Source organism: Geotrypetes seraphini, chromosome 18, assembly GCF_902459505.1.
Source record: "Geotrypetes seraphini chromosome 18, aGeoSer1.1, whole genome shotgun sequence".
Lineage (NCBI taxonomy): Eukaryota > Metazoa > Chordata > Amphibia > Gymnophiona > Dermophiidae > Geotrypetes > Geotrypetes seraphini.
Window position 1 is genome coordinate 16,522,557 of NC_047101.1, and position 27,889 is coordinate 16,550,445.

The following is a 27,889-nucleotide window of genomic DNA, read 5'->3' on the forward strand; positions in this document are numbered from 1 at the left end:
AGTGATACCTTTCCTCTAAGTCCTTGGGTCATATCCAGTGCTCCCTCTAAGCGGGCGGGTGTTGTGAGCAAACTTTTTTCACTGTGAGCTAAAAATATCGGGCGCCAGCAAGTTATGAGCCAACTCGCCCGATTCTCCTCTCGCCGGCCTGCCATCTGCCGTACGCCTCTTCCGATCGCCCCCCTCCCTGCTCGCACCCCCACCCCGACGTCCGATTCCTCCCCCAGCCTCCCCTTACCTTTGCGACGCGTTACATGGACTGCCAGCTCGCCTGCCTGCAAGCACGTGTGTGCGCTGTGACGAGAAACTTGTGCGCTGCGATGTAATATTTTGTGCGCCAGCGCACGCCAGCGCAGCTTAGCGGGAACACTGGTCATATCTCTTATGAACAAGTTGAATAGAATCGGGCCCAAGATAGAATTGTTGGTTGCCATAATTGCCGCTAACAGTGGGCCTTTGCCATGTCATGAATGAATTGGTCCGTAGCTCACCTGCTCTTAACTGAATGCAGCAGAAACACACACGCGCGCGCACACACAGAGATGGCATATGCCCTTCTTCACTTGCACGTGTGCACACACGTGTGCATTAATTTATGCATGCACACACGCATATTCTCTTCTCCACTCACATTCACATACACGCCGCACACACATTCCTTTCTCACTCGCACACACACACATATGTTGCACATAGCCTTCCTCCCTTGTGTGTGCACAAAACTGCCTGGACTGTATGAGGGCAATTCTATTAAGATGTATCTATTGGAAACTTATTCTATACAGCTGTACTCCTTGCTACTTATAAACTGGGGCCACTTTGGATCCAAGTAAGCTAAAGGAGAACCACCAAATATCTTCCCATGCAGGGTCACAATACTTCTAACCGGAGTATGGCAATGACATCCACCTCCAACATCCTGCCTTCCGATTTCTTATTGGATATATCCTCAAAGAGGTGGGCATTTCCAAATACTGTACATTCTCTTTGTCTATTGAGAAATGCCTTGTCCTTCAAGCCAGTGGCTCTTCCCCATCCACTTCCCCCTTTCTGTCATGAGTTTGGACAGAGAGAGCGTAGCAGAAAGAGAACCTGAACGACAATGAGGGCCAACCCAGAGGCCTCCTGGAGCCTCCATTGGCCCCTCTACCTCTACTTTCCAAACTAGAATACGAGCATTGCAAGGCAAACACATACTTACTTAAACCAGCCATTATGTCGGTATAAATACTCGAGCCAAGATTGCTTAGAAAACATGCGTAAATTATCCCCAGGCCTACATTTAAGATGTATATCTTGCACCTACGAAGACACATAGGGATGCCTACAAATGCCCATGGCCACTTCTGGTGGAAACCATGCTCACACCAGCCTTGGGCATCCGTAAGTGTCCCTATACGTCTCCGTAGGCATGAGACAGATGTCTATTACTACAACTGTTAATTATTTCTATAGCATCTACAATATAGGTGTCATTCGCCACATCCGTTAAAAAAAACCAAAACCCTGTGTCACGATTGGCTGGTGAGACAGCGATAGTACGCCTACCGCTGCCTACCATCAGGGCACTGTTTGTAGAATCAGCTCCTTTATGGTTGGTTTTTGTTTGGGATTTTTTTGGAGCTTCTCTCGCACTAAGAGATAACTCTGCCTTACTTTGATTGTCTCCAAGACATGCCAAAAGATAAAAAAAATCCCCGTAAGCATTTATGTGGTATTTTTATATTATTAGGTCACTAATGAATGAAATACACAGGCACAAGAACTCTTGCTTATGTGGAAAGATTATTTTAAGACCTTCTAGTAAGAGGAGCAATAATTTTGAGTCATTCATCCCCGAAAAGTGCCATATAATTACTTGTCCTTAAAGAGGTAGATATATTGCAGCTATTTATGAAAGAAAACACAATTTGTTTACATCTACATATTGTTGGTTGAAATCAATTCTCACTTTCACTCTTCTCCTCCAATTCATAATAGGGAGGAATATATGTCTTATAGTCTCAGTCACATCTTAGATGTCTGGCTCCAAACCAAATGGAATGGCTCTCGTTTGCAGACACAACAGTCTCCACCTACGTCTAGCAGAGATAGCGGGGTCTTCTCACTCCTTTCCCAGAGTAGCATGCATTCTGGTTGATCAGAGATCCTAGCTGAAACTTGTTATGTGTTAATACCCATTCGTGACTCTATGATTTATTTTCTTAAGAGTCTGCAAAGCATGTATTCTTACTCCAATATTCTCTATAAGTTGTAAGTTATTGATCCTATAGCTTTGTGTTCTGATCCTGTAGGTGACGAGACAAAACCTCGCGCAGACAATGCCGGGCAGACAATCGTGCGCAGGACGTCAGCGTGCTGGATTAAAACGCCATTTTAAAGCGCTCTGAGGTGGTGGGGAGGAACCCCCCTCTTTACTTAGAACTGTTGGCGTTCCCATTAGGGGGGAACACCCCCCTTCATTACAGAGGAAAGTGTAATTTTTCCCTGAAAAAGAGGGGAAAAGGCTGTTCCCCCAACACCCCCCACAATGGGAGTACCAACAGTTCTAAGTAAAGTGGTTACACACTCCCTCGGAGTGCTTTAAAATTGTGTTTAAATCCAGCGCGCTGACATCCTGCGTGCGATTGTCTCACGCGGTTTAGTGTATGTACCGATCCTGTAGCATGTTATTGACTCTGTAATGTACTTATCTCCGTTCCCGAAAACTTTGTGTATGTATGTGTCAAAGCAGCTCCTGATTGGATAAGGCCCCGACTTTAGTGCAGGAAGAGGCGGTCGGAGCATACAGCGAGTGGTTTCCTGCACTCGCTGGCGCTCCGGCTGCTCTCTCCCGCCTCTCCCGCTGCCCTCTCCTTGTCGGCGGTTCGCAGTCGGAAATATACTGCGAACGACCGGGACCGCGAACGACCGGGGGAACACTGTATATTATTTTTAAACAATTCTGGAATGTTTCCATACAAGAATTGATGACAAATCATTAGTGCTTTATACTGTACTCTGAAGGCGACTGGTAACCAGTGCAATTTTTGGAGATGTGATGAAATATGATCATATTTAGACAAACCCATTATTAATCTTGCTGCTGCATTTTGTGTGACCCGCAGTGCTCTACATCTTGCTTTAACCACTGAACCACAAAGCTTCTCAAAACATGAGAGCCCTTAATCTAAGGGAAATTCCAATTTGTCATAGGATAGGCATTCACTAATGCATCAGTTTATTTGTTAAGGCCCTTTAGTAAATTTTGGCCCTCTTTTACTAAGCCGTGGTAGAGGTTTCTACCACAATCCGGAGCGCTAAATGCTCAGACACTCATACGAATTCTATGATCGTCAGGGCATCATTGGAACATTTACCTCTTTCTGCTCTTTCCCCTTTCCTTTCTGTCTCTCTTTATTTCTCTCTCCCCCTGCCTGCCTGGCTTTCTTTCTCTCTCTCTCCCTGCCTGCCTGGCTTTCTTTCTCTCTCTCCCCCCTGCCACCCCCACAAGCCATTGCACCAGTTTCCACTTCCTTGATTCATTCTCTCTCACTGTGGCCACCCCCCATGCCAATTTCCACTTCCCTGATTCATTCTCTCTCCCTGTGGCCGCCCCCCCCCAATGCCATCGCACCAATTTCCACTTCCCTGATTCTTTCTCCCTGCTTCCCCGAGCCAGGCCTGGTGCATACAAGCGCCGGGCTCACAAGCCTTCACCTCCTACGTCAATTCAGACGTCGGATAGGAAGTGCCAGGCCAGCCAGGCAGCGATTGGCTGGCCCAGAACTTCCTCTCCGACGTTTGAATTGACGTCGGAGGTGAAGTCTTGGGTGACAGGTCAAAAGCGCGCGCCAACAAAGGCTTAAACCAAAATAAAAGTGTGAAATAAAAGGCAAAAATGTGAAAAATTAAGATAAAAAGACCAAATGAACTGATCATTTTTGCCTTGGGCATATCTTTAATTTCAGATGTTTTTTAACACAGGCTGACTTGGGCCCTCTTTTACTAAGGTGCGCTAACCGATTAGCGCTCGCTAAACGCTAACGCGTGCACGTAAGTCTATGGATGCGTTAGCGTTTAGCGTGCGCTAATCGGTTGGCGCACCTTAGTAAAAGAGAGGGGCTAGTTTCCGTTCTTCAAGTTTCAAGTTTATTATACTTCTAGGCCAGGGGTAGGGAACTCCGGTTCTCGAGAGCCGAAATTCCAGTTGGGTTTTCAGGATTTCTCCAATGAATCTACATTGAAAGCCGTGCATGCAAATAAATCTCATGCATATTCATTGGGGGAAATCCTGAAAACATGACTGGAATACGGCTTTCGAGGACTGGAGTTCCCTACCCCTGTTCTAGGCTGTTTTGCATAGGTAAATCACTGAAAAGGAGGGGAACAGACATGAGACTAACAAGACTAAGGGCTCCTTTTACGAAGGCGCTTTAGGGCCTTAACGCGTGGAATAGCGTGCTCTAAAATGCCATGCACGCTAGCCGCTACCGCCTTCTTTTGAGCAGGCGGCAGATTTTCGTAAAAGGAGCCCTAACTGTGCATGAGCTTGTCATCTTGCATTTCCTAGGGAAATCTGGAGCTCACCGCTCCTTGCCTATAGTTGAGTAGAACTTAACGACTGGATTAGCCCATCACTAAAATAAAGTTTTAAAAATGGAGCAAGCTGTTAACCTAGAGCAGGGGTAGGCAATTCCGGTCCTCGAGAGCCGGAGCCAGGTCAGGTTTTCAGGATCTCCACAATGAATATTGCCTGAGATCTATTTGCATGCACTGCTTTCAATGCATCATCATTGGGGAAATCCCGAAAACCCGATTGGATTCCAGCCCTCGAGGACCGGAGTTGCCTGTGTCTGGTCTAGACAAGGGGTAGGCAATTCCGATCCTCCAGAGCCGGAGCCAGGTCAGGTTTTCAGGATCGCCACCATGAATATGTACGAGATGGATTTGCATGCACCGCCTCCTTGAGATGCAAATCTATCTCGTGCGTATTTATGGTGGAGATCCTGAAAATCTGACCTGGCTCCGGCTCTCGAGGACCGGAATTGCCTACCCTGACCTAGAACAGAGCAGCACTATGAGATACGAAAAGGAGCTTTGTTTTTGCGTATTTCTTCTTCCCATCAAAAGTCTCTTCCCTTGAAACATGAGAAATATGAAACACTTAACGATAAGCGGCTTTTTTTTTTAAACGCCTTCACAAATAGTAATTATGGGCTCCTTTGACGAAGGTGCGCTAAGCGTTTTAGCGCATGCACTGGATAGCGCGCGCTAGCCAAAAATCTACCGCCTGCTCAAAAGGAGGCGGTAGCGGCTAGTGTTAAAGCCCTAACGCGCCTTCGTAAAAGGAGCCCTTTGTTTTCCAGTTAGGACAAAAGCCTCAGAACTCAGAGCAACTCTTATTATCTTTTCTCAGGCCCTTGAGTATACAGTAAATTTATTTGTCTTCAAATTAGTTTCTTCTGTCCAGGATTAAATAACTTTTAAAGAAAAGGTCTTTCACAGCAATGTTAATTTCAGCTACTTAATAAAAAAAAACAAGAAGAAATTCCATTTTGGTCTACTCAACAAATTTATAACAAGCTGGTCAAGTTGGAAAAATGACTCAGATTGTTGCTTATAGTTGTTCTTTATTTCAGCTCTGAACGAGCCTACCATTGACTATGGCTTCCAGAGGCTACAGAAAGTAATTCCAAGACATCCTGGGGACCCTGAGCGCTTGCCAAAGGTCAGTTCTAATAAGATATGAATGCTTGATATGATAATCACATGACTCTGTATGCACCACCCACTGCTGTCCGCTTCTTTCCTGTTGTTGTCCAATAAACTCGGACCTGACTTTCATGCATAGTAACATAGTAGATGACGGCAGATAAAGACCCGAATGGTCCATCCAGTCTGCCCAACCTGATTCAATTTAAATTTTTATTTTTTTTTTTTTCTTCTTAGCTATTTCTGGGCAAGAATCCAAAGCTTTACCCGGTACTATGCTTGGGTTCCAACTGCCGAAATCTCTGTTAAGACTTACTCCAGCCCATCTACACCCTCCCAGCCATTGAAGCCCTCCCCTGCCCATCCTCCACCAAACGGCCATGCACAGACACAGACCGTACAAGTCTGCCCAGTAACTGACCTAGTTCAATATTTAATATTATTTTCTGATTCTAAATCTTCTGTGTTCATCCCACGCTACTTTGAACTCAGTCACAGTTTTACTCTCCACCACCTCTCTCGGGAGCGCATTCCAGGCATCCACCACCCTCTCCATAAAGTAGAATTTCCTAACATTGCCCCTGAATCTACCACCCCTCAACCTCAAATTATGTCCTCTGGTTTTACCATTTTCCTTTCTCTGGAAAAGATTTTGTTCTACATTAATACCCTTTAAGTATTTGAACGTCTGAATCCTATCTCCCCTGTCTCTCCTTTCCTCTAGGGTAGACATATTCAGGGCTTCCAGTCTCTCCTCATACGTCTTCTGGCGCAAGCCTCCTATCATTTTCGTCGCCCTCCTCTGGACCGCCTCAAGTCTTCTTACGTCTTTCGCCAGATACGGTCTCCAAAACTGAACACAATACTCCAAGTGGGGCCTCACCAGTGACCTGTACAGGGGCATCAACACCTTCTTCCTTCCACTGGCTATGCCTCTCTTTATACAGCCCAGCATCCTTCTGGTAGCAGCCACTGCCTTGTCACACTGTTTTTTCACCTTTAGATCTTCGGACACTATCACCCCAAGGTCCCTCTCCCCGTCCGTGCATATTATGCAGTAACATAAAGAGGCTAACATAAGAATTGCCATACTGGGACAGACCGAAGGTCCATCAAGCCCAGTATCCTGTTCCAACACAAGTACCTGGCAGAAACCCAGAGTAGCAGCATTCCAGAGCTGAGATTGTGATGTCATAATGCCTCATTCCACCAATGCCTAAGAGCCAACCTCATCAGTGATGTCACAATGGCTTGATTGTCCTATACTTGGCTCACAAAGCACATAAGAATTGCCATACTGGGACAGACCGAAGGTCCATCAAGCCCAGTATCCTGTTCCAACACAAGTACCTGGCAGAAACCCAGAGTAGCAGCATTCCAGAGCTGAGATTGTGATGTCATAATGCCTCATTCCACCAATGCCTAAGAGCCAACCTCATCAGTGATGTCACAATGGCTTGATTGTCCTATACTTGGCTCACAAAGCACATAAGAATTGCCATACTGGGACAGACCGAAGGTCCATCGAGCCCAGTATTTTGTTTCCAACAGTGGCCAACCCAGGTCCCAAGCACGTGGCTAGATCCCAAGTAGCAAAACAGATTCTATGCTGCTTATCCTAGAAATAAGCAGTGGGTTTCCCTGCCTAATGATCAAATCTCCCACTATAACGGCAGCCCTAAGCCTTCCTTCTTGGGAAAAAGCCCCTGGAGAGACATCCTCGGTACAAGAGGACATTGCATCCCCTGGTGGGCATGTCCTGGCTCCAGGGTCGCCTCCTATTTCACCAGGCTGATGCTCTCCTTTAAGAAGGCCTCCCTCCTCCAAGGCTGCCAGACTGGAAGTGGGACTTTTCTTGGCTACCTATAAGAAAGAGGCTACCAAAATGGTGGATTCGCAAAGCCAGCTAACCAGATCACGCTTCCGAACATCAGGGCATACTGGTCCTGCACAATTTGGGCAGGTCTGGATGCGGAATGCAGGCACAGCTGGAAGTTATTCCCCCCCCCCCACACACACACACAAACGCACGCATTTTTTGTGCGCATATCTGGCTGTGCGGTCTTTGTAGAATAGCTACCATTAAGATGTGTTATTTTACCATTGTCTTGTACTATTGTAATATAGGTCCTATTTTATACAATGAGACCTAGTTAGCAATAATTATGATTGGCAGTAAAATAACATATATGAACAGTCGTTCACTTTAATAACATCCCTTCTAAATTTTCAACACCACCCAGCGAAGAGACCTTATGCCAAGGATAGTTGTAAGAGTGTTGGATGGCAGTGGAAGGTTAAGAACATAAGAACATAAGAAGTTGCCTCCGCTAGGGCAGACCAGAGGTCCATCCTGCCCAGCGGTCCGCTCCCGCGGCGGCCCATCAGGCCCACTGCCTGAACAGTGGTCTCTGACTAATTTTGTAATTTACCTCTAATCCTGTCCCTATAACCTTACCTCTACTCCTATCTGTACCCCTCAATCCCTTTGTCCTCCAGGTACCTGTCCAGACCTTCTTTGAAGCCCTGTAGCGTACTTCTGCCTATCAGGTTCCATTGCCCAAGTCAATCACAGGAAGATAAAGTAAAGTGGAACCTCGGTTTGCAAGTAACGCGGTTTGCGAGTGTTTTACAAGGCGAGTAAAACACTCCCGCAAACCTTAACTCGCAAAACGAGCATGTCCCAATAAACGAGCACCCCCCATTCTAACCGGCATCACACACCCTGCCCGCGAACGCCCCCCCCCCCTCGAGAAGCAAAAATATTGCATGAAATTGTTCAGGCACAGTCAAGTCTCCTCCATGAGGAACACTATCACACTTGCTGCCGTCTGATTAGTGTATTCCTATAAAGAAAGTGAAGGTGACTTGAGGTTCTCAGATATGTTATGGAATCAAATAAGACTCGGCACATACGTGTTTGGGCCCAATGGCATGCATCAAGAGTCTGATTAATCACTAAGGAATTGTGACAAATTACAATGCCGATGCGTAATTGCCAACGAAAAAGCCTCAATGGAGAAATCTAATAAAGAGCACACGTTCTGCTTCAAATTATGTGACACAACTACTCGATTTCTCCATTGAGGCTTTTTCATTGGCAATTACACATCGGCATTGCAATTCTGGAGGCCACATTACAGTAAAGATGTGCGCAGAATTGAATCGGTTCAGCGGACGGCCACCAGGATGATCTCGGGGCTCAAGGGTCTCTCGTACGAAGAGAGACTGAACAAATTGCAGCTCTACACTCTCGAGGAACGTAGGGAGAGGGGAGACATGATCGAAACATTTAAGTACCTCACGGGACGTGTCGAAATGGAAGATGATATTTTCTTTCTCAAGGGACCCTCGGCCACAAGAGGGCACCCGCTCAAACTCAGGGGCGGAAAATTTCATGGCGACACCAGAAAGTATTTCTTCACAGAGAGAGTGGTTGATCATTGGAACAAGCTTCCAGTGCAGGTGATCGAGGCAGACAGCGTGCCAGACTTTAAGAATAAATGGGATACCCATGTGGGATCCCTACGAGGGTCAAGATAAGGAAATTGGGTCATTAGGGCATAGACAGGGGGTGGGTAAGCAGAGTGGGCAGACTTGATGGGCTGTAGCCCTTTTCTGCCGTCATCTTCTATGTTTCTATGTTTCTATGATGGGTCATTTGGCCTTTATCTGCCATCATGTTTCTATGGTTCTATAATCAGAAAGTTCTATGACATCACAATGCAGGTGTAAAGAGCCTTAGCCTATAGGAAGAGGAGATGCAAATGTTAAGAGCCTTAGCCAATAGGGAGAGGAGGAGAGAGTGGCTGCTGCAGACACCAGAAAGTATTTCTTCACAGAGAGAGTGGTTGATCATTGGAACAAGCTTCCAGTGCAGGTGATCGAGGCAGACAGCGTGCCAGACTTTAAGAAGAAATGGGATACCCATGTGGGATCCCTACGAGGGTCAAGATAAGGAAATTGGGTCATTAGGGCATAGACAGGGGGTGGGTAAGCAGAGTGGGCAGACTTGATGGGCTGTAGCCCTTTTCTGCCGTCATCTTCTATGTTTCTATGATGGGTCATTTGGCCTTTATCTGCCATCATGTTTCTATGTTTCTATAATCAGAAAGTTCTATGACATCACAATGCAGGTGTAAAGAGCCTTAGCCTATAGGAAGAGGAGATGCAAATGTTAAGAGCCTTAGCCAATAGGGAGAGGAGGAGAGAGTGGCTGCTGCAGACACCAGAAAGTATTTCTTCACAGAGAGAATGGTTGATCATTGGAACAAGCTTCCAGTGCAGATGATCGAGGCAGACAGCGTGCCAGACTTTTTCGTTTATTGTTTTGAATAATAGACAATAAAATTTGAATTGGATTCGAGCTCGTATCGGTAGCCAGTGTGAGTCTAGGTAGGCATTAGTGATATGGTCAAATTTTCTGAGTGAATAGTTCAGCCTGAGGGCTGTGTTTTGAATGGTCTGTAGTTGGCTTGTCAAGATTGTGGGGCATGGAAGGTAGAGGATATTGCAATAGTCCACTAGTCCTAGGATAAGGGATTGGACTATGATCTCATTTGTTTATTTTTTATTTAAAGCTTCTACACCTAGGGGTACCAGACGTCTGGATTTCCCCGGACATGTCCGGATTTCCCCGGACATGTCCGGGGGTCCGGAGGGCTTTTCAAAACCCGGCACTTTGGGTTTTGAAAAGCTTCCCGACAAAATTGCATTGGGAAGGGGGCATCCGCGCACTCGCGGGCGTATCGCGGTAATGTCACATGCGCATGTGTGTGAAGTCATCGCGTCGCATTTGCACATGCACAGATTCCAACTGGGGGCGTGGCTGGGGGTGGAACAGGGCCTGACAGAGGCTGAACTGGGCGGTCCTGGGGGCGTGGCCAAGGCTCCAGATTTTCACTAAGAAAAATCTAGTAACCCTATCTTTACCACTACAATTCAGAGCGGTTTGCATGAGATTCTGTAATTGTGTTACAATACACGTGCTTCTTGGATGGTGGTATAATACAGAGTTAGCATGTTTTGAGACAGATCAGTACAGTTTGGGTTTTGTTATGTTCTTTTGACTGAGCATACATTGTGAATCTTCTGCCGTGCCTCTCCTGTCAGGGTGAATTGCTAGCATTTGAAACTCATTACATGCAGCCACCTAAGCTTCCTCTCACAGCCCCCAGGTACTGTGTTTTGCTTAGGTGAACGTTTCCATTATCTTTTTAACTTAGCCATAAAATTGCAGAGCAATGAAGGCATTAGCAGGCCCTATCAACAAGCATTGCAAACACAAACACAGTGTGAAGAAGAGAAGGTAAATGGAGGTTGCATTTGTGTATTTTGCTCCGCGGAGCTGCAAGTATCTGGTAAATTGATCCAGTGGGAGTAATAAATACACATTACTTTATCTTGTAGTTCGTGGCCTATACCTCTGAGCCCTGAGAGAACAACGCCACTTAATAGACTTAAAAAAAGAGTAATTACAGCCATTGGTTGTGTGATTTTTCAGCCCTTCCAGCCCTGCCTGACCTTCTAATTCACCTCACCGCATCTAACTAATGCATTTATATTCATCTTTTATGAAGCATGGGTTGTAAGGCATTGGCTTTACGTCCTTCAGTGGTCTGTCTTACCAGTTTTAGGAATTCGTTAGTGGTTTGTTATTTATATGGCCCTCGCACTCAGACACTGCTTTGAGTGCACTCGGAAATTTCCTTCAGCCATCTGACACCGAAGAGGGGGCCAACTAGGGAGATCTCCACCGTGAAATGCACTCCGCCCTAGTTAAGCTTTCCTGGAATACAGCAGAAGAGGTAACTGCGTTCATTTGGAATGAATTGTTATGAATATTGGATGGGGTGCTGAGGATTGAGAATTTTGCCTGCGCTCATTTCTGTATCAACCTGAGCACGATCACTGTGGGGTAATTCTGGGGTAATTCATGGGGTAATTCTGAAAATGGCTTCCTAGTTTCAGTTGCCTGAAAGGTGCATACATTGAGGTATTCTTGTCATTTGCATGTTTATGCATCCATTTATCATAATACAAAAAGGAGAAAGGATTAACCGCTAATAACTAGATCCACAAAAGGCTAATCTAAAGAGCAAAGAACCATCTGATTCAATGATATTAATCAAAATGAAGGAAAAAGATCTCAGACTTGCCACTCCCGGGATTATCTAATATAATAAAACACTAAGCCGCGCATGCGCACTCCCACTTGCGTGCGCCCGTTTTCTGTGAACTGTAGGGCACCGCAGGTAGGAGTGCGCATGTGCGCGAAGCTCTCTCTCTTCCTCCCCCCCGAGGCTGATGTTGGCCGCCGCGGCTGTTGGCGGCCCAAGGCGGATGTCGGCCACGGCGGCTGCTGGCCGTGGAGGCTGTCGGCGGCCCGAGGCGGATGTTGGCCGCGGCGGATGCTGGCCGCGGCAGCCGAACCCGGATGGCATTTTACAATAAAAAAGGCAAGTTGGCTTATCAAACCACCCCTCCCACCACCACCACCGCCGACGCAATATCTTTTAAAACCTTCCCCTCCAGCTTTGTGGTTAAGGCCTGGCTTCTTTGGGCAGCAGCAGCGTTTAAAATTTGCTGCTGTTGCCGGCTTCGAATGATAGGGCATGAAGTTAAGGAGGAAGGTATGGGGGGGAAGAAAATACTGCACAGGGAAGTAGGGTGGGAGGGAAATGCTGCAGCACACGGAAATGGAGGGGCAGAAAAAGGAAGGGAGGCAGGGGGAGAAGGAAAAAGGGGTTGATGGACAGGGGAAGAGGTGCTGATGGACAGGGGGGGCAGAAAAATGAAGGCAGGCCTACTGCTGGACAGGGGGAGCAGGAAGGAAGTGATGATGGATAGGGGGAGGTAAAACAAAGGGAGAAGGGCTACTGCTGGATAAGGTGAGCAGTGATGGGGTGGTAGAGGACACAGAGGAGGTAAAAGGAAGGGAGAATGGACAGGGGGAGCAGGCAAGGGGTGGTAGTGGACAGCCAAGGAAAAAAAAAAGAAAGAAAGACACACAGAAATACAGAAAGCGGCTAAGGAGAGAGAAAAATGTAACGGGCTATAAGACTAGTAATAATATCGCCCAGAAAGGAATTGTGGTGTGGATATCTTTCATTGATCAAAAAACCTTCATATTTATTATTATTATTATTATTTGACTTAATTTGTCAATGTTCAATAGATATATTTTTTTAACCCACTCCACATATAATGAATTTTTTTGTAGTTTTCTTTAAAATTTTTAAATTTAAAACGCTGTGCAAACAAGCATATATCTAAGCTGTGCAAACGACAATTGTAAAGTGGCTAGTGCATTAGCTAGCCTACTTCATTCAAAGGACTGTGCAAATAGCAATAATTAAATGGCTGGTACATTTGCTAGCCTGATGGTGCAAAAGAACTATGCAATCAAGCACTTATCTTTTTAGCTTGATGTTGAGTAAATAATTTGCTGAGGCGGCATGCAAGATATCACCGCATGCACAAACCCCAAGCCTTCCCTGAATCTCGTGCACACAAAAACGCCTGCATGCAAATACTGAAGCCAACACCAGCCTTTTCTCACCCACCACTATCCAATTCATATCCACTGTGTTCCTGCGCATGCCCAGTAATTCCAATACCAGCCCTAAAACCAAGTTTTGCTCTGATTTGTTGGCCCCGATCCCCAGGGCACACACGTCCACTAACATTTCCTGGTGCAGTGGCCCAGACTTGACCCACTCTGCTTCATCCTTCTTAGGGTTACCAGACCCAGACATTAGAGAATGACACGGTGACAAAATTCATCACCGTTCCCGTCCCCGCGGATAACCGCGGGAAACCATCTTCATGTCATTCTTTAAGGAGAGAGGGAAGAATCAGAGTATAATTGGGCACAACCACTACCCGCAAGCTTTGCTTTGAAGAATGCTGGTGTAGAAGGACTGAGGTTGAAACAGACACTACAGAATGACAGTCTCTGGTATCCAGAGCAGATATTGTGATGTCATAATGCCTCATTCCACCAGTGCCTAAGAGCCAATCACATCAGTGATGTCACAACGGCTTCATTATCCTTGGCTCACTTAAGAATCAGAGTATGAATGGCCACAACCACTGACCCAAAAGCTTTGCTTTGAAGAAGGACCGAGGTTGAAACAGACACTACAGAATGACAGTCTCTGGTATCCAGAGCAGATATTGTGATGTCATAATGCCTCATTCCACCAGTGCCTAAGAGCCAATCACATCAGTGATGTCACAATGGCTTCATTATCCTTGGCTCACATAAGAATCAGAGTATGAATGGCCACAACCACTGACCCGCAAGCTTTGCTTTGAAGAATGCTGGTGTAGAAGGACCGAGGTTGAAATGGATACTAGAAAATGACATGGGATTATTTCCCACGGTTATCCGCGGGGACGGGAACGGTGATGAATTTTGTCACCGTGTCATTCTCTAATGTCCGGGTCTGGTAACCCTAAGAAGGATGAAGCAGAGTGGGTCAAGTCTGGGCCACTGCACCAGGAAATGTTAGTGGACGTGTGTGCCCTGGGGATCGGGGCCAACAAATCAGAGCAAAACTTGGTTTTAGGGCTGGTATTGGAATTACTGGGCATGCACAGGAACACAGTGGATATGAATTGGATAGTGGTGGGTGAGAAAAGGCTGGTGTTGGCTTCAGTATTTGCATGCAGGCGTTTTGTGTGCACGAGATTCAGGGAAGGCTTGGGGTTTGTAGGGATTGAAGGGGTAAGTCTGAAGGGGAAAAATAAACAAGGAAAGGGGCTAATGCAGGGGTAGGAAACTCCGGTCCTCGAGAGCCGTATTCCACTCGGGTTTTCAGGATTTCCCCAATGAATGTGCATGAGATCTATTTGCAGGCACTGCTTTCAATGCATGTTCATTGGGGAAATCCTGAAAACCCGACTGGACTACAGCTCTCGAGGACCGGAGTTCCCTACCCCTGGGCTAATGGCTTAAAATCTGGGCTCCGAGTCCTGAATTTGTGAAGGCTGTTGGTAGTGAACAAATGATGGGGAAGTGCAGGGGAGAAGAAAATGATGGCTGGGCAGAGAGGATCTGACTGGGAAAAGGGAATTGACCCCGCAGCCAGTGGCGATCCAAGATTTTCAACGCTGGTGCCATATCCGGGTCAAAATTGGGTGGCTTGGACAGCTGGCCAAGCTGGTTTTCATTAGCATCTCTTAGCGCAGGGGTGGGCAACTCCGGTCCTCGAGGGCCGGAATCCAGTCGGGTTTTCAGGATTTCCTCAATGAATATGCATGAGACCTATTTGCATGCACTGCTTTCAATGCATATTCATTGGGGAAATCCTGAAAACCCGACTGGATTCCGGCCCTCGAGGACCGGAGTTGCCCACCCCTGTCCTAGCACCTAAGTTAAGGCGCTGTTTATAGAATTTCCTCCTCTGAGAAGATGAAATGGCTCCAGTAGCTGATGGATTTTTTTTTTGATTGCCTCACTGGAAAAGCTTCCCAGCTATGCGCTTCGGAATTCCCGATTCCCAGCAACTGCATTTCTGTTTTCCTTCACCTTAGAGCACTGAACCGCATATTTGAACACCAGACTAATTAAGACGACCTTAAACGAATGGAAATCAGCAGCGGCATCCTTAAATATAAATCATTTTCACCTCCACAGGCCTCTGATACGCAATGTCTTAGCGTCTATCGAACGCAAATGTTTGCAGTCTCAGCTCATCGGTTCACATTAGCCTCATACTGAATATTTATACAGAGATCAATTTGAACACCCCATGAAAGGAGACAGTGGCTGCCCTTTCATTCAAACCAGTGCGAGCTCATCTAATAATAATTTAGTAAATCAGCTTTTTAGTGGCTCTGTTTTGCTCCGAAGTGGTGCCAGATAAGCTACAGTTCAGTTGCAGGCCAGCAGTGATCCTATTCAAGCTTTAAGCAATCTGGAAACGAGCGACTGCCAAAACCCAGGGATCTCTGTGCAGCAGGTCAACAGAATGGAAAGTACAGCGTGCTTTTATCTGCCATCCTCAGTTGCTCAACATCATCTACCGTCTACAAATTCTTGTAATCTCTTAAGCAGTTGCAGAGTTGTGTCTTAGAGTTTACCGTCGGAATTTCCTTCAATGTCTTGGGTCACCTTTGTCCTACTACAACTGTTCACAATTCCGTAGGATTATCCTTTGTTACACAAAGTACAGTTGCACAGCCATATCCTGCATCAGTACTGGACGTTCACTGGGTTGGCGAAAATAAAAAGAATGTCTCCTTCCGTTCATTCGTCTAAGATACATTTTAGCAAGTGCTTTCATCATAAGAACATAAGAACATAAGCAGTGCCTCCGCCGGGTCAGACCATAGGTCCATCCTGCCCAGCAGTCCGCTCCCGCGGTGGCCCAAACAGGTCACGACCTGTCTGAATCACCAGAAGGGGCTCCCTTGCCACCTTGGTTTCCTATTGAGTCCTATCTTCCCATTGAAGTCCTAACCCTCAGGTCTTGCAGATGCACGACCTGGTTGGGTTTCTATACTTATTACCTGGTTAGCTTTCTCAGTATCCCACGATCCCTTTATCCCTCAGGAATCCGTCCAGTCTCTGTTTGAATCCTTGTACCGTACTATGCCTGATCACTTCCTCCGGTAGCGCATTCCAAGTGTCCACGACCCTTTGGGTGAAAAAAACACTTCCTTGCATTTGTTTTGAACCTATCTCCCTTCAGTTTCTCCGAATGCCCCCTCGTACCTGTTGTCCCCTTCAGCTTGAAGAATCTGTCCCTATCCACCCTCTCTATGCCCCTCATGATCTTGAAGGTCTCTATCATATCTCCCCTGAGCCTCCTTTTTTCCAGAGAGAAGAGCCCCAGCCTATCCAACCTCTCGGCGTATGGGCAGTGTTCCAGCCCTCTTACCAGTTTCGTTGCTCTCCTTTGGACTCTCTCAAGTACTGCCATGTCCTTCTTGAGGTACGGCGACCAATATTGAATGCAGTATTCCAGATGTGGACGCACCATCGCTCGATACAATGGCATGATGACTTCCCGCATCCTGGTTGTTATGCCCCTCTTTATGATGCCCAGCATCCTGTTGGCTTTTTTCGAGGCTGCTGCGCACTATGCAGATGGCTTCAGTGATGCATCCACCAGCACACCCAAGTCTCTCTCAAGACTGCTGTCTCCCAACAATGCCCCCCCCCAATTTGTAGTTGAACAACGGGTTCTTTTTCCCTATATGCATGACCTTACATTTTTCCACGTTAAAGCGCATTTGCCATTTGTTTGCCCAGTCTTCCAGCTTGTCTAGGTCCTTTTGCAGGTCCTCACACTCCTCCCTGGAGCTAACTCTGCCGCACAGTTTGGTATCGTCTGCAAATTTTATAACCTCATCAATCTTGTAATTTTTAATATATTGTCAAATTTGTGTTGAAGGGGTTGAATTGTTGGTATCGATTTTAGCTTATTATGTGTTTATTTGATATTATGAAATATTACATTGTATTTTGATGTTTCAAGTTTTTATTCAAATTTGATAAAACGCTTATTATGTATTCTAGGCCTTTTACAATTAAAAAAAAAATTAGGGGGAACTAACAGCCACAGACTAACCAGACATAAATAGACTTACAAAAACAGTAGGCAAGTAGGGAGAAACCACCCGGAGACTAAAACCACCCGGAGACTAAAACTGATTCAGAACACCGCCGTCCGCCTTATATTTGGCCTGAACAAATGGGAACAGATCACCTCCTTCTACCACAAACTACATTTGAATCCAGAGTCCTATTCAAATTTGCTTGCTTCTGCTACAAAACAGTTTTTGGTATATCTCCAAACTACCTCAACCCTCACTAATTGCAGTGCAGCAGTCCTTTATAATAAAAAAAAATATAAAAAATTAAAAAAACACCCTTCCTAATGTTTTTTTCCTTTCGTGTTTCTCTCTTTTTAAAATGATTAATATTGTAACCTGAATCCCTCTTCCCTTCCATCCAGTTGAGTCTGTTGGTCTGTAGGTCCAACCCCCTTTTTTTTTGGATTTGTTGTTATTATTATTTTTACCTTGTATCTTAACATATGTTCAAATTTGGATTTTATTGTAATTCGCTTAATATTTTATTTGTTATTATTATTTTGTATTTTAACGTATGTTCAAATTTGGATTTTAATATAAATCGCTTAGTATTTTACGTATAAGCGATTCATCAAATTTTGAATAAACTTGAAACTTGAAACTTCTATTTAAATGGCAACAATAAGAACTCCCACAGAATTCATCTGTTCGCCTTCCCCTCCCTAAAACTATGTCATCTCAAAAGGTTCTTCAACAAAACCTTCGCCTTCCAGGCAGCCAAACTGAACCCATGGCTAGCCCCAATCGCACTCGATGCCCCCACCTCCATTTCAGAAAACAACTCAAAACCGACCTATTCCCCGAACAGAACCCTTAATACCCCTCTCCTACCTCCCTCACCCCATCCACCATTGATCTGAACTCCATCCTCTCCTTCTTATTGTACATTCCTAACCTGTTAACTTAAATGACCTGTACATTCCTTTCCTGATAATTTCAACGACTTCATTGTTTGTAACTTTGATTAATTGATGTGAACCTCCTAGAACTCCCTGGGTATGGCGGTATACGAAATAAAGTTGTTATTATTATTATTATTACAATATTTAATAGGAAAGAGGACATAGAAGGGAAAACACGAGAGGCAGGAAGGGAGAGTCCAGTAAGGAGAGGGACTCGATTAGCAGAGAAAGGATTTCTTATTCAAAGGCGTTGTTAAAAAGGAAGTATTTTAATCCTCCTTTAAATTTATCAGTGTTTTTTATTCTGCCCTGATGTTAATAGGAAGAGTGTTCCAGATCAAGGGAGCTGCTATAGAGAAAATAGAGGCCCGACGAGTACTAATGATTTTTAATGAGGGTACAATGAAATAGATGTCGAGAGGTGGATCTTAGGATTCTGGGTGGGTCATATGGGATCAGGGGTCTATCTGTGAAGGCGGGTTCCTTGTATTTAACTATTACATTAAATTACATTAGTGATTTCTATTCCGCCATTACCTTGCGGTTCAAGGCGGATTACAGAAGGAGTTATCTGGCCATTTCCAGAGGAATTGAAGAGAAGAGCGAGTTGCTTCAGAGAATTGGGATGAGTCTTGCGGTGTTAGTATGTCTTCAAGGATTTTTTTGAATAGCATGGTTTTTATTTCTTTTCTGAACGATTTGTAGTCTGGGGTCATCAGTAAATTGGAGAGTTGGTCGTCTAGTTTTGCTGTATGGTGACCCACCTGAAAGTAGAAACAGACTATTTTTTAAATTTTGTATTCGTTATTTATATACCACTTATCAAGGTTTTCTAAGCAGTTTGCAATCAGGTCGGTGTCGTAGTAAGGGGGTGGGGGGGGGCAGACCACCCTTAGTGCCCTCTTGTTGGGGGGCACCGGCGCCTCTCATGCTCTCTCCCTCTCTGCCCCCACTCCTCCCCCGCCGCGCCTTCAGTTCCCCACCACCGTACCGCTAGCTCTTGCCGGCACGAGCGGCAGCTCCAGCCTGCTGCTCGTGCACTTCTCGGTGCTCCCCTTTGACACTGGTGACCCGTCAAATGATAAATGCGCCCCGACAATTGCATGCAGCGACAAATGCGTGCACTGAATGGGAGGTCTGCGCCCCCCGATAGAGTCATGCACTTATGTGGATACTATTTTGTCTTTTTGAAGGGGGGAACCCCTGGGAAACACCCCCCCCACACACTACACTTAAAAGATTCACTTGCTATCTAGTGTTAGGATAAGGTTTACATGATGACTATGGGAACCCTTTACATAACTGGATATCTGGAAGGTCCCTCACCCTCGCTACACCACTGAATCAGGTACTCAAGCATTTTCCCTATCTGATCCTTTGGGTTCACAATCTATGTAATGTATCATAGGAGGGGCCTTAGGCACCTGGGCCAATCAGAGTCTTAGGCCACTCCCACTGTATCCCAGGATGCACTGGAAAGGAGGCCTCAGACTCCGGTTGGTCCAGGTGCCTAAGGCCCTTCCTATGGGATAGACCCCCTCCTATGGGAGAGGCCTTAGGCATCTGAGCCAATCAGAGACTTAGGCCCCCTCCCTGGTGTATTCCAGAATGCACTGAAAAGGGAAAGGCCCGCCATTTTGGAGTGCTGGGCCAGCCGGCTATAGGATGTGAGCATCCCTCTGGCTGGACTTTCAAATTAAAGGTATGGGGGGGTTGGGGTTAGAGTTAGGGGTACAGAGTAGGGAGCCTGAGCCTGGGGGGTGTCAAAAGGGTTCGGGTTTAGGGGATTTCGAGTTCAGTGGGGTGGCGGCAGGAGGGAGTGAACATCGTAAGGAGGAAAAGTCCATAAACCGCTGTTGAGACAGTCATGGGAGAAGCCACTGCTTGCCTTGGATTGGTGGCATGGAATGCTGCTACTATTTGGGGTTTTGCCAGGTATTTGTGGCTTGGATTGACCTCTGTGAAGACGGGATACTGGGCTAGATGGACCATTGCTCTGATCCAGTAAGGCTATTCATATTTAGAACATAAGAATAGCCTTACTTGGATGTTCTTATATTCTTTGATATTTTGAAAAGGAAGTATATGAAGCATTTGAAATAAACCATAAGTGATAAATGATTCTGAGTATGATATAGGAGCATCAGAGGCAAAATAGGGCCTGAAACACTTACTGATTTCCAAAAATGAGTTTGGGGATCAAAGGGGTATCAGAAGCAGTGAAGTACAAATACATTCCAAAGAATGATTGGGTCTAGACCAAGAATGGTGAACAGAGGCACTCACCTCCCCTTGGGAATAATTATTTCAGAACATGGTAATATCTCATATGATTAAATGCAACATTTTTCATTTGAGGAATCCAAATCTGGCAAAGGTTTCCACAGAAAAATAAGGACATAACAATTGCCACACTGGGACAGACCAAAGGTCGATCAAGCCTAGTATTAGTGTTTCCACAGTAGCCAACCCAGGTCACAAGTACCTGGCAAGATCCCAAAGAGTAAAACAGATTTTATGCTGCTTATCTTAGGAATCAGCAATGCATTTCTCCAAGTCCATCGTAATAATGGCTTATGGACTTTTCTTTCAAGAAGTTATCCAAATCTTTTTTAAACTCTGATAAGCCAACTGCTTTTACAACATTTTCTGGCAACAAATTCCAGAGTTTAAGTACATATCGACTGAAGAATATTTTCTCCAGTTTGTTTTGAATCTACCGCTTAGTAGCTTCATTGCATGCCTCCTAGTCCTAGTATTTTTGGAAAGAGTAAACAAGTGATTCACATCTATCCATTCCACTTCACATAAATCTAATAAATAGGAAAAACAAGGAGGAGCTCATTAAAAAAAAACCAAATTGTGCAATCATTTTAAAACTGCTTTTATGAGTTTTAGCAGACATGTTTTACATAAATAATTTGCTATACTTGAATGATTTTTTACTGTGCTATTTTTTTTAAGCAAAGTGCCTTAATCTTTATTTTTGATAGATATGTACATATACATAATACTTTTGACATGTTCTCTATTTCCCTTGGCTCTTTAGCTTAGAATGTGAGCCTATTTTCGGACAGAGAGGGAAGTTTCTAAAAGTGCCTTAAGACAATGCAATTTACGTAAAATGTAATCATAAGAACATAAGAAGTTGCCTCCGCTGAGGCAGACCAGAGGTCCATCTCGCCCAGCGGTCCGCTCCTGTGGCGGCCCATCAGGCCCATTGCCTGAGCAGTGGTCCCAGACTATCCCTATAACCTACCACTACTCCTATCTGTACCCCTCAATTCCTTTATCCTCCAGGAACCTATCCAAACCTTCTTTGAAGCCTTGTAACGTGCTCCGGCCTATCACAGCCTCCGGAAGTGCGTTCCATGTATCCACCACCCTCTGGGTGAAAAAGAACTTTCTGGCATTTGTTCTAAACCTGTCCCCTTTTAATTTCTCCGAGTGCCCCCTTGTACTTGTGGTTCCCCATAATCTGAAAAATCTGTCCCTGTCTACCTTTTCTATACCCTTCAGGATCTTGAAGGTTTCTATCATGTCTCCTCTAAGTCTCCGCTTTTCCAGGGAGAAAAGCCCCAGCTTTTTCAGTCTGTCTTAGGTCTAAGTAGAATAGAATGTTAAAAATAAAAATCTTTCCTTGTTTCTTCTCTCCTTTCTTCCCATTGCTAGCATTTCTATCTCCATCCCTCCCTTCCAACCAGGGTCCAACCTTTCTCCCTCCATTTTCCCTCCCTCTCCTCTGCCCTTCAAGTCCAAAATCTCCTCCTTCATCTTCCCTCCCCTTGTCCTGCATCTCTCTCTCCCTCCCCTCCACTGGCAATCTGGCATCGTTTCTCTCTCTCAGTCCCACCTTCACTGTCTACCTTAAACTTTGTCTCCCTTTAGAGGTCACTGGAAGCACTGCAGTATCAATACACATATGCTGTCTGTGGCCTATCCTGGAACCTTCCCTCTGACACATTCTGCCCATGCAGGAACAGGAAGTTGTGCCAGAGGAGGTGGGACATGACCTAGAAAAGACTGAATCAGACCACAGGTAGCATATGTGAATCACTGTTACTAATGGCAACCTCTAAAGAGAGGGACAAATTTTAAGATAGAACAGGGAAGATGGTGGTGGGGGGGGGGAGGTTTTGAGAGAGAAAGAAGGGATGCTGGACTATGGGCAGGGGAAAGAAGAGGGGAGTAGAAGGAGATTAAGGACTGAGGAGGGGGATGGAGGGAAAGAGGTGCTTGGCATGTGAAAGCCCAGCAATGAAAGCAGAACGCAGTCACGCTACTGTGAAGGCTGAGCCGGTGAGGTAGACTTTCGGCACCTTTGAGCTTCGATGCTTGGAGTCAATGCCTCACCTGGCCCAAGCTTTGATCTGATTCTGACAAAGTTACCATTGCTTAAAACTACATGTCCATGGGTAAAGCGCCTCGTTATCTGTGGATATTACTTTGAAAGCAACCCCCTAACCTTTGCTGGAGCTGAACTCTTCTATTTCATGATCTATTTCTTTCTTCTACAGAACTTGCATCTAGCCCCCATAATCTGTAGTATAAGATGCAGTGGCTTCTCACTACATCCACCCAAATTCCTTCTTTATAACAAAAACCAAAGAACAACATCTATATAACACCATTTACACTAGGGGTGTCCAACCTTTTGGCTTCCCTGGGCCGCATTGGCCGAAAAAAAATTTTCAGGGGCCGCACTTGCAGCAAAACAGAGGAGGGAGACGGCAAGACAGTAAACACCCGGGGGCAGCAGAGGAAAACACTGCATCGTCTTCGACTGAGGCCGCACAAAATACTTCACGGGGCTGCAGGTTGGACACCCCTGAATTTTACACAGTTTGCCGTGACTTTTGAAAATTCCTTTTGGGGCTAGAGACATTGTTATATACTGAGTTAAGCAGGAGAGGTCACCTTGGAGCCAGGCACAAGATTTATGCGTTTTGCTGTTGAAGTACATTGTTAAAAGTGAACATGGAGACAATGTGGTGATCTACAATGGGATTACAATATCCAGGCTAGGAACTGCTGGCTGAAACTGTGAACCTTTGGTGTTAAAAGCTTCCTGATAACATAATCTGTCATCGTTCAGCTCTCTATGGGCTGGATTCACTAAAGCCCCGAAATCTATCCTATTCGTGTCCTATCCGTTTCCGAGTCATTGTAGCCGACCGATTCAGTACAGCTTGTCCATGCAAATGATCCAATCGTAAATACGCCGATATTAGCGCTGAAACATCGATCGACGCGCGTGTGCACTGTATCCTTGTTGGTTTTGAAGCTCTTTAGGAATTCACTGCGTAGAAATGGGGCATGGTTTAAGCGCGGACGTCATTAGCGGGCTCCGAATGCACCAACCGAAAAGCATTGTTGTCGTAAAAAAAGGCAATAAATAAGGAAGTATTCTTACCAACCGTTCTTTTTCTGAAGCACTGTTGCTAGCTGTACAAGCTGTGTACAGTGCACAAGGAGAACACGGGGTTAATCCGTGATTTTCTCGCAATGTGCATTACAAATCTGAGATTCACTCCCATGCTCGCTATGCGCATTCCAAAAAAAGGAAAAAAAAGAAATTTTTTTCTAATGCTTATGTACATGAAGGTTTACATATATTTAAAAGTTTTGATGTATTTAGGATTTTTGGAGGGGTAGATATATATTTTTGATGGGGTTCTTAACATGCAGGCGTCAATTGCTAGGCAGAAATAGCCGGTGAGGACGTAAACGACTGGTCCTCAGCGGTCGTAACTTTTTGGAACGGAATAGCCAGTCGGTTTGGACGAAATGGTTTCAAGAATCGGCGTTAAGAGATTTGCATGCCTTTTTACTCATTTGCATGCGCTGATCGCATAGCGTGCGGATGAGGTCTGGAAGGTGGTTAGTGAATCGAGCCGGAGTCGGAAATTGAGCGCAAACCGAGCGGTACATGATCGGTTTGCTTAGTGAATCTAGCCCTATAAATGGTTTTAGAGGTTTATTTTATCAGTTCCCTTTGTTACATAGAAACATAGAAGATGACGGCAGAAAAGGGCCATAGCCCATCAAGTCTGCCCACTCTAACGACCCCACCCCCTTGATTTTACCCCGCTAGAGATACCACATGTGTATCCCATTTCCATTTTTACCCCCCCTAGAGATCCCACATGTGTATCCCATTTCCTTTTAAAATCTGACACGCTGCTGGCCTCTCCAAGGAAGAAATTCCCTCCCGTTTAATCCTTGAGTGTCTGGTAAAAAGAGAAAACGGTTCTCTGACTTGATCAGTTTGTTTGGGACATGTATGACAAACGTTTGTGCTCCATTTGTGTTTGTTTATGGGGATTTTCCCTCAATTTTTGTTTCGTTTCACAATTTTGCGTGTGCGGGTCGCCAAAATAGATGGACCTAAAGTCTGATCCGGTGAAGGCGTTTCTAGTAAGTATTGGGGTTCAAGAAGGGATTAGGCAACTTTCTGAAGAAAAGGGGATAGAAGAGTACGGATAGAGGACTACTACACAGGTCCTGGACCTTATGGGCCTCCGCGTGTGCAGACTGCTGGGCATGATGGACCTCTGGTCTGACCCAGCGGAGGCAGTGCTTATGTGCTTAATCAAAAAAAAAAAAGTTTGTTATGCGCAATGACATTTTTAATGCATTAATTCATGGGTTAATGCAGATTAAATTAAGTTTGCCCAGAATAAGTTGTTGAGGTGCCTTAATGAATCAAGGGCACGCTAATAATTGCACATCCCAATCAATTTGGGAAGTACACATATAGCACCATTTGTGAACAATTTGTTGTATTGAGCCTTTAGGCCCAGATTCTGTAAAGGACGCCTAAATGACACCTAAATGAGGCGAGACTTAGATGCCCAAATAAAGTGGTTAATGAGTGATTTAAGGGTCTTAACGAGCGCTAATTGGCTCTTGGGCATCCAAAGAATGTGGATGCGAGTTCAAAGGCGTGTCCACAATTTCTTGGGCGCACATCAGGAAAAGCTGCACCTAAATAGATAGGTGTGACGCGGGCGTGGCGTGGGAGAAGCTTCAATATAGACATCTGTTGACTGGTTTACATAACGCTGAGCGCCAATGGGCGTCCATATAGTGCCTACATTGTAGGCGACAGAAAACCAGGTCTACTTTTCAGCTTGGTTTGGGCTTCATATAGGTGTGAGTTCTGTGGATGAGACTTAGGCATCCTTTGGATGTCTCCAATGCGTTTCGCTAATAGGTCTTTTGGTTTATATTTTTGCTATATTAAGCTCAAAATACATTTACTAATGCACCACATAAATAAGGCACATGAATACAAAGATTCAGTTGGCCCATGTGCCTAATGCCCCGCTCATAGGAGGGGCATTAGGTAACTGGCCCAATTCCGGTTGGCTCAGTTGCCTAAGGCCCCTCCTATGGGCGGGGCCTTAGGCATCTGGGCCAATCAGGCCCTATAACCCTCCCCATTGCATCCCGGCCGGCCAGGGATTAAAGTTAGTGGGGAGGTCCGGGGAGGTGGGGAGTTCAGGGGCTCAGTCAGGGGGGTTTTTGTCCAGCAGGAGGACTTGGGCTCCCTCCTGCCTATGATCATGTGGGTGTTGGGGGGGTGTTCTTCGGCAGGAGAGATTAGACATCTCTCCTGCCACAATCATTGCCGGGGGGGGGGGGGGAAACAACGGTTCCAGGATTCTGAAACCGACGTTGTTTTTTTGACAGACGCCAGTTACAGAATCCTGTTTTTAGGCAAAGGACTGGCTCCTCCTTCGCTTAAAAGGTCTTGTTTTGGGCGTTTGGGACTTGGGTGATTAAACTGGTGAACATAGAGGTAGGCAATTCTTTTTTTTTTTTTAACTCATTTTGGACGTTTTTTTTAAGAATGGACATTTCCCTGCTACCTACTTTCTGCATCTAGGGACTTAGGCCAAAAGGAGACTTAGAGGTTTCTTTTGATTATGCCCCTCCATAGATCATTTGTTAATTGATGTAAACCGCCTAGAACTCGCTGGGTATGGCGGTATATAAGAATAAAGTTATTATTATTATTATTATATATATATATATTTCATGTGCTTTGCTTGAATAATGCATTATTAAACATCTTTTTGTATTATTACTAAAGAGGAGTCCTCTTTACCCCCCAATGCAATATATATTTTTTCATGTGCTTTGTGTAAGTAATGCTTTATTAAATATCTTTTGACTTTAATATCAAACTGGAGTCCTCTTTACCCCCAAAAGTAGAAGCCCAGTCACCTATATGTGGATACCTCTGGCACGCCTAAGTGACGCCTAAGTCACGTCCGCCTAATTTGCGACCAACTAATGCTGAAAATTAGACCTGCTTTTGTAATGCCTATATTTTAGGCGAGAATGTAGACTCGTTAGGATGCTGAGCAGCATACAGTTCTGTAAATGGACATCTATATCAAAGCCACGCCCACGCCTACCCCTTTAGGTGCAGCTTTTTCCGATGGGCGTCCACGAAATTGTGGCTGCCTATTGTGTGAATTGTGCACAGCCTTTGGACGTCTAACTTCCAATTATTGCTTGTCAAAGTCGTTAATTGGGCTTATTATCCAATTTATTTGGAAGCGTAAGTTTAGGCATCCTTTATAGAATTTGCGCCAAACTGTGCCCCCTGATCAGGCACATGTGGATCACAAAACACTTTCTTAACACCTTTCATATTTTATACACATAACGCCCCCCTCCCCCCCCCCCCCCAGGTAATTTTATAAAACCCCTTTTTTCAAGAAGAGTCCTTTAAAAATTGCCTCCATGGTGTACAAAGAGTAGATGTAACCCCTAACAAATAAACAGCTGGGGCAGGTCCTTTGTCAGGGTGTAAATCCTGTAATAGGCTGACTGGGGAAGGAATATCATGTTCAAATCATTATAAAAGCTTGAGGGCACTTCCTGTGCTTTATACTAATCAGAACCTGATCTGTGAATGTAGGCCCAGAGGGTCAGAGGTCTAGTCATCATAAAAAGGCAGAAAATGGAGTCACGGCAATAAAGATCTTTTGTCTAAAGTCATCAATTGTGCTGAACTGTCACATGGGATGTGAGTTCATACAGAAGGAAGAGTACGTAATACATGTCAACCCTTAAATATTCGGGGGGGGGGGGGAAATTACGATGTGTAAAGAAGAAGACGCAATGCGCCATCTTATATTTCTTATTTCATTTTGTGAACATTTAATTTATACATAACAGATGGTTTTCAAGTATTAATATCTATATGAAAGTGTATTTCACAGAAATAGCAAATCTATTCAACATTAACACTTTAAAATGTAGATATGGTGGGTTGTTTTTGTTTTTTTTTTAGATTTAGCTCATACCTTTTTCAGTAGTAACTCGAGTTACATTTATTTATTTAAATCATTTTCTATCCCGTTTTCCCAAAGAGCTCAAATTGGGTTAGAGGTAAAATATACAATTAACAAGTTACAATTTACCACAGAAACAGTGCAAGTTTTTGACACAAGTTTTTGTCCTAACTCAATACATACTAGAGATCTGATACCAATACAGTGTTCCCCCCATGAATTCGCGAATCGTGGACTCGCTCATTTGCGGCCTGCTCCAACCGCCTCTTCCCTGTAGTAAAGTCAGGCTACACCAATCGGGAGCTGCGTGTCAAAGCAGCTCCTGATTGGTGCAGCCCGACTTTACCACACGAAGAGGCAGTCGGAGCAAGACCA

The 27,889-nt window shown here is 45.0% G+C and overlaps 1 protein-coding gene across 6 annotated transcripts in view; it reads left to right on the forward strand.

The window, feature by feature from the left end:
- EBF1 (EBF transcription factor 1) overlaps window positions 1–27,889 on the forward strand; it is a 591,182-nt gene that overhangs the window by 518,438 nt on the left and 44,855 nt on the right. For all 6 annotated transcript variants that reach the window (XM_033927092.1, XM_033927095.1, XM_033927093.1 and 3 more), the window contains exon 11: window positions 5,622–5,710. In XM_033927092.1, the coding sequence (XP_033782983.1) occupies window positions 5,622–5,710 (89 nt within the window). The remainder of the gene's footprint in view (window positions 1–5,621; window positions 5,711–27,889) is intronic.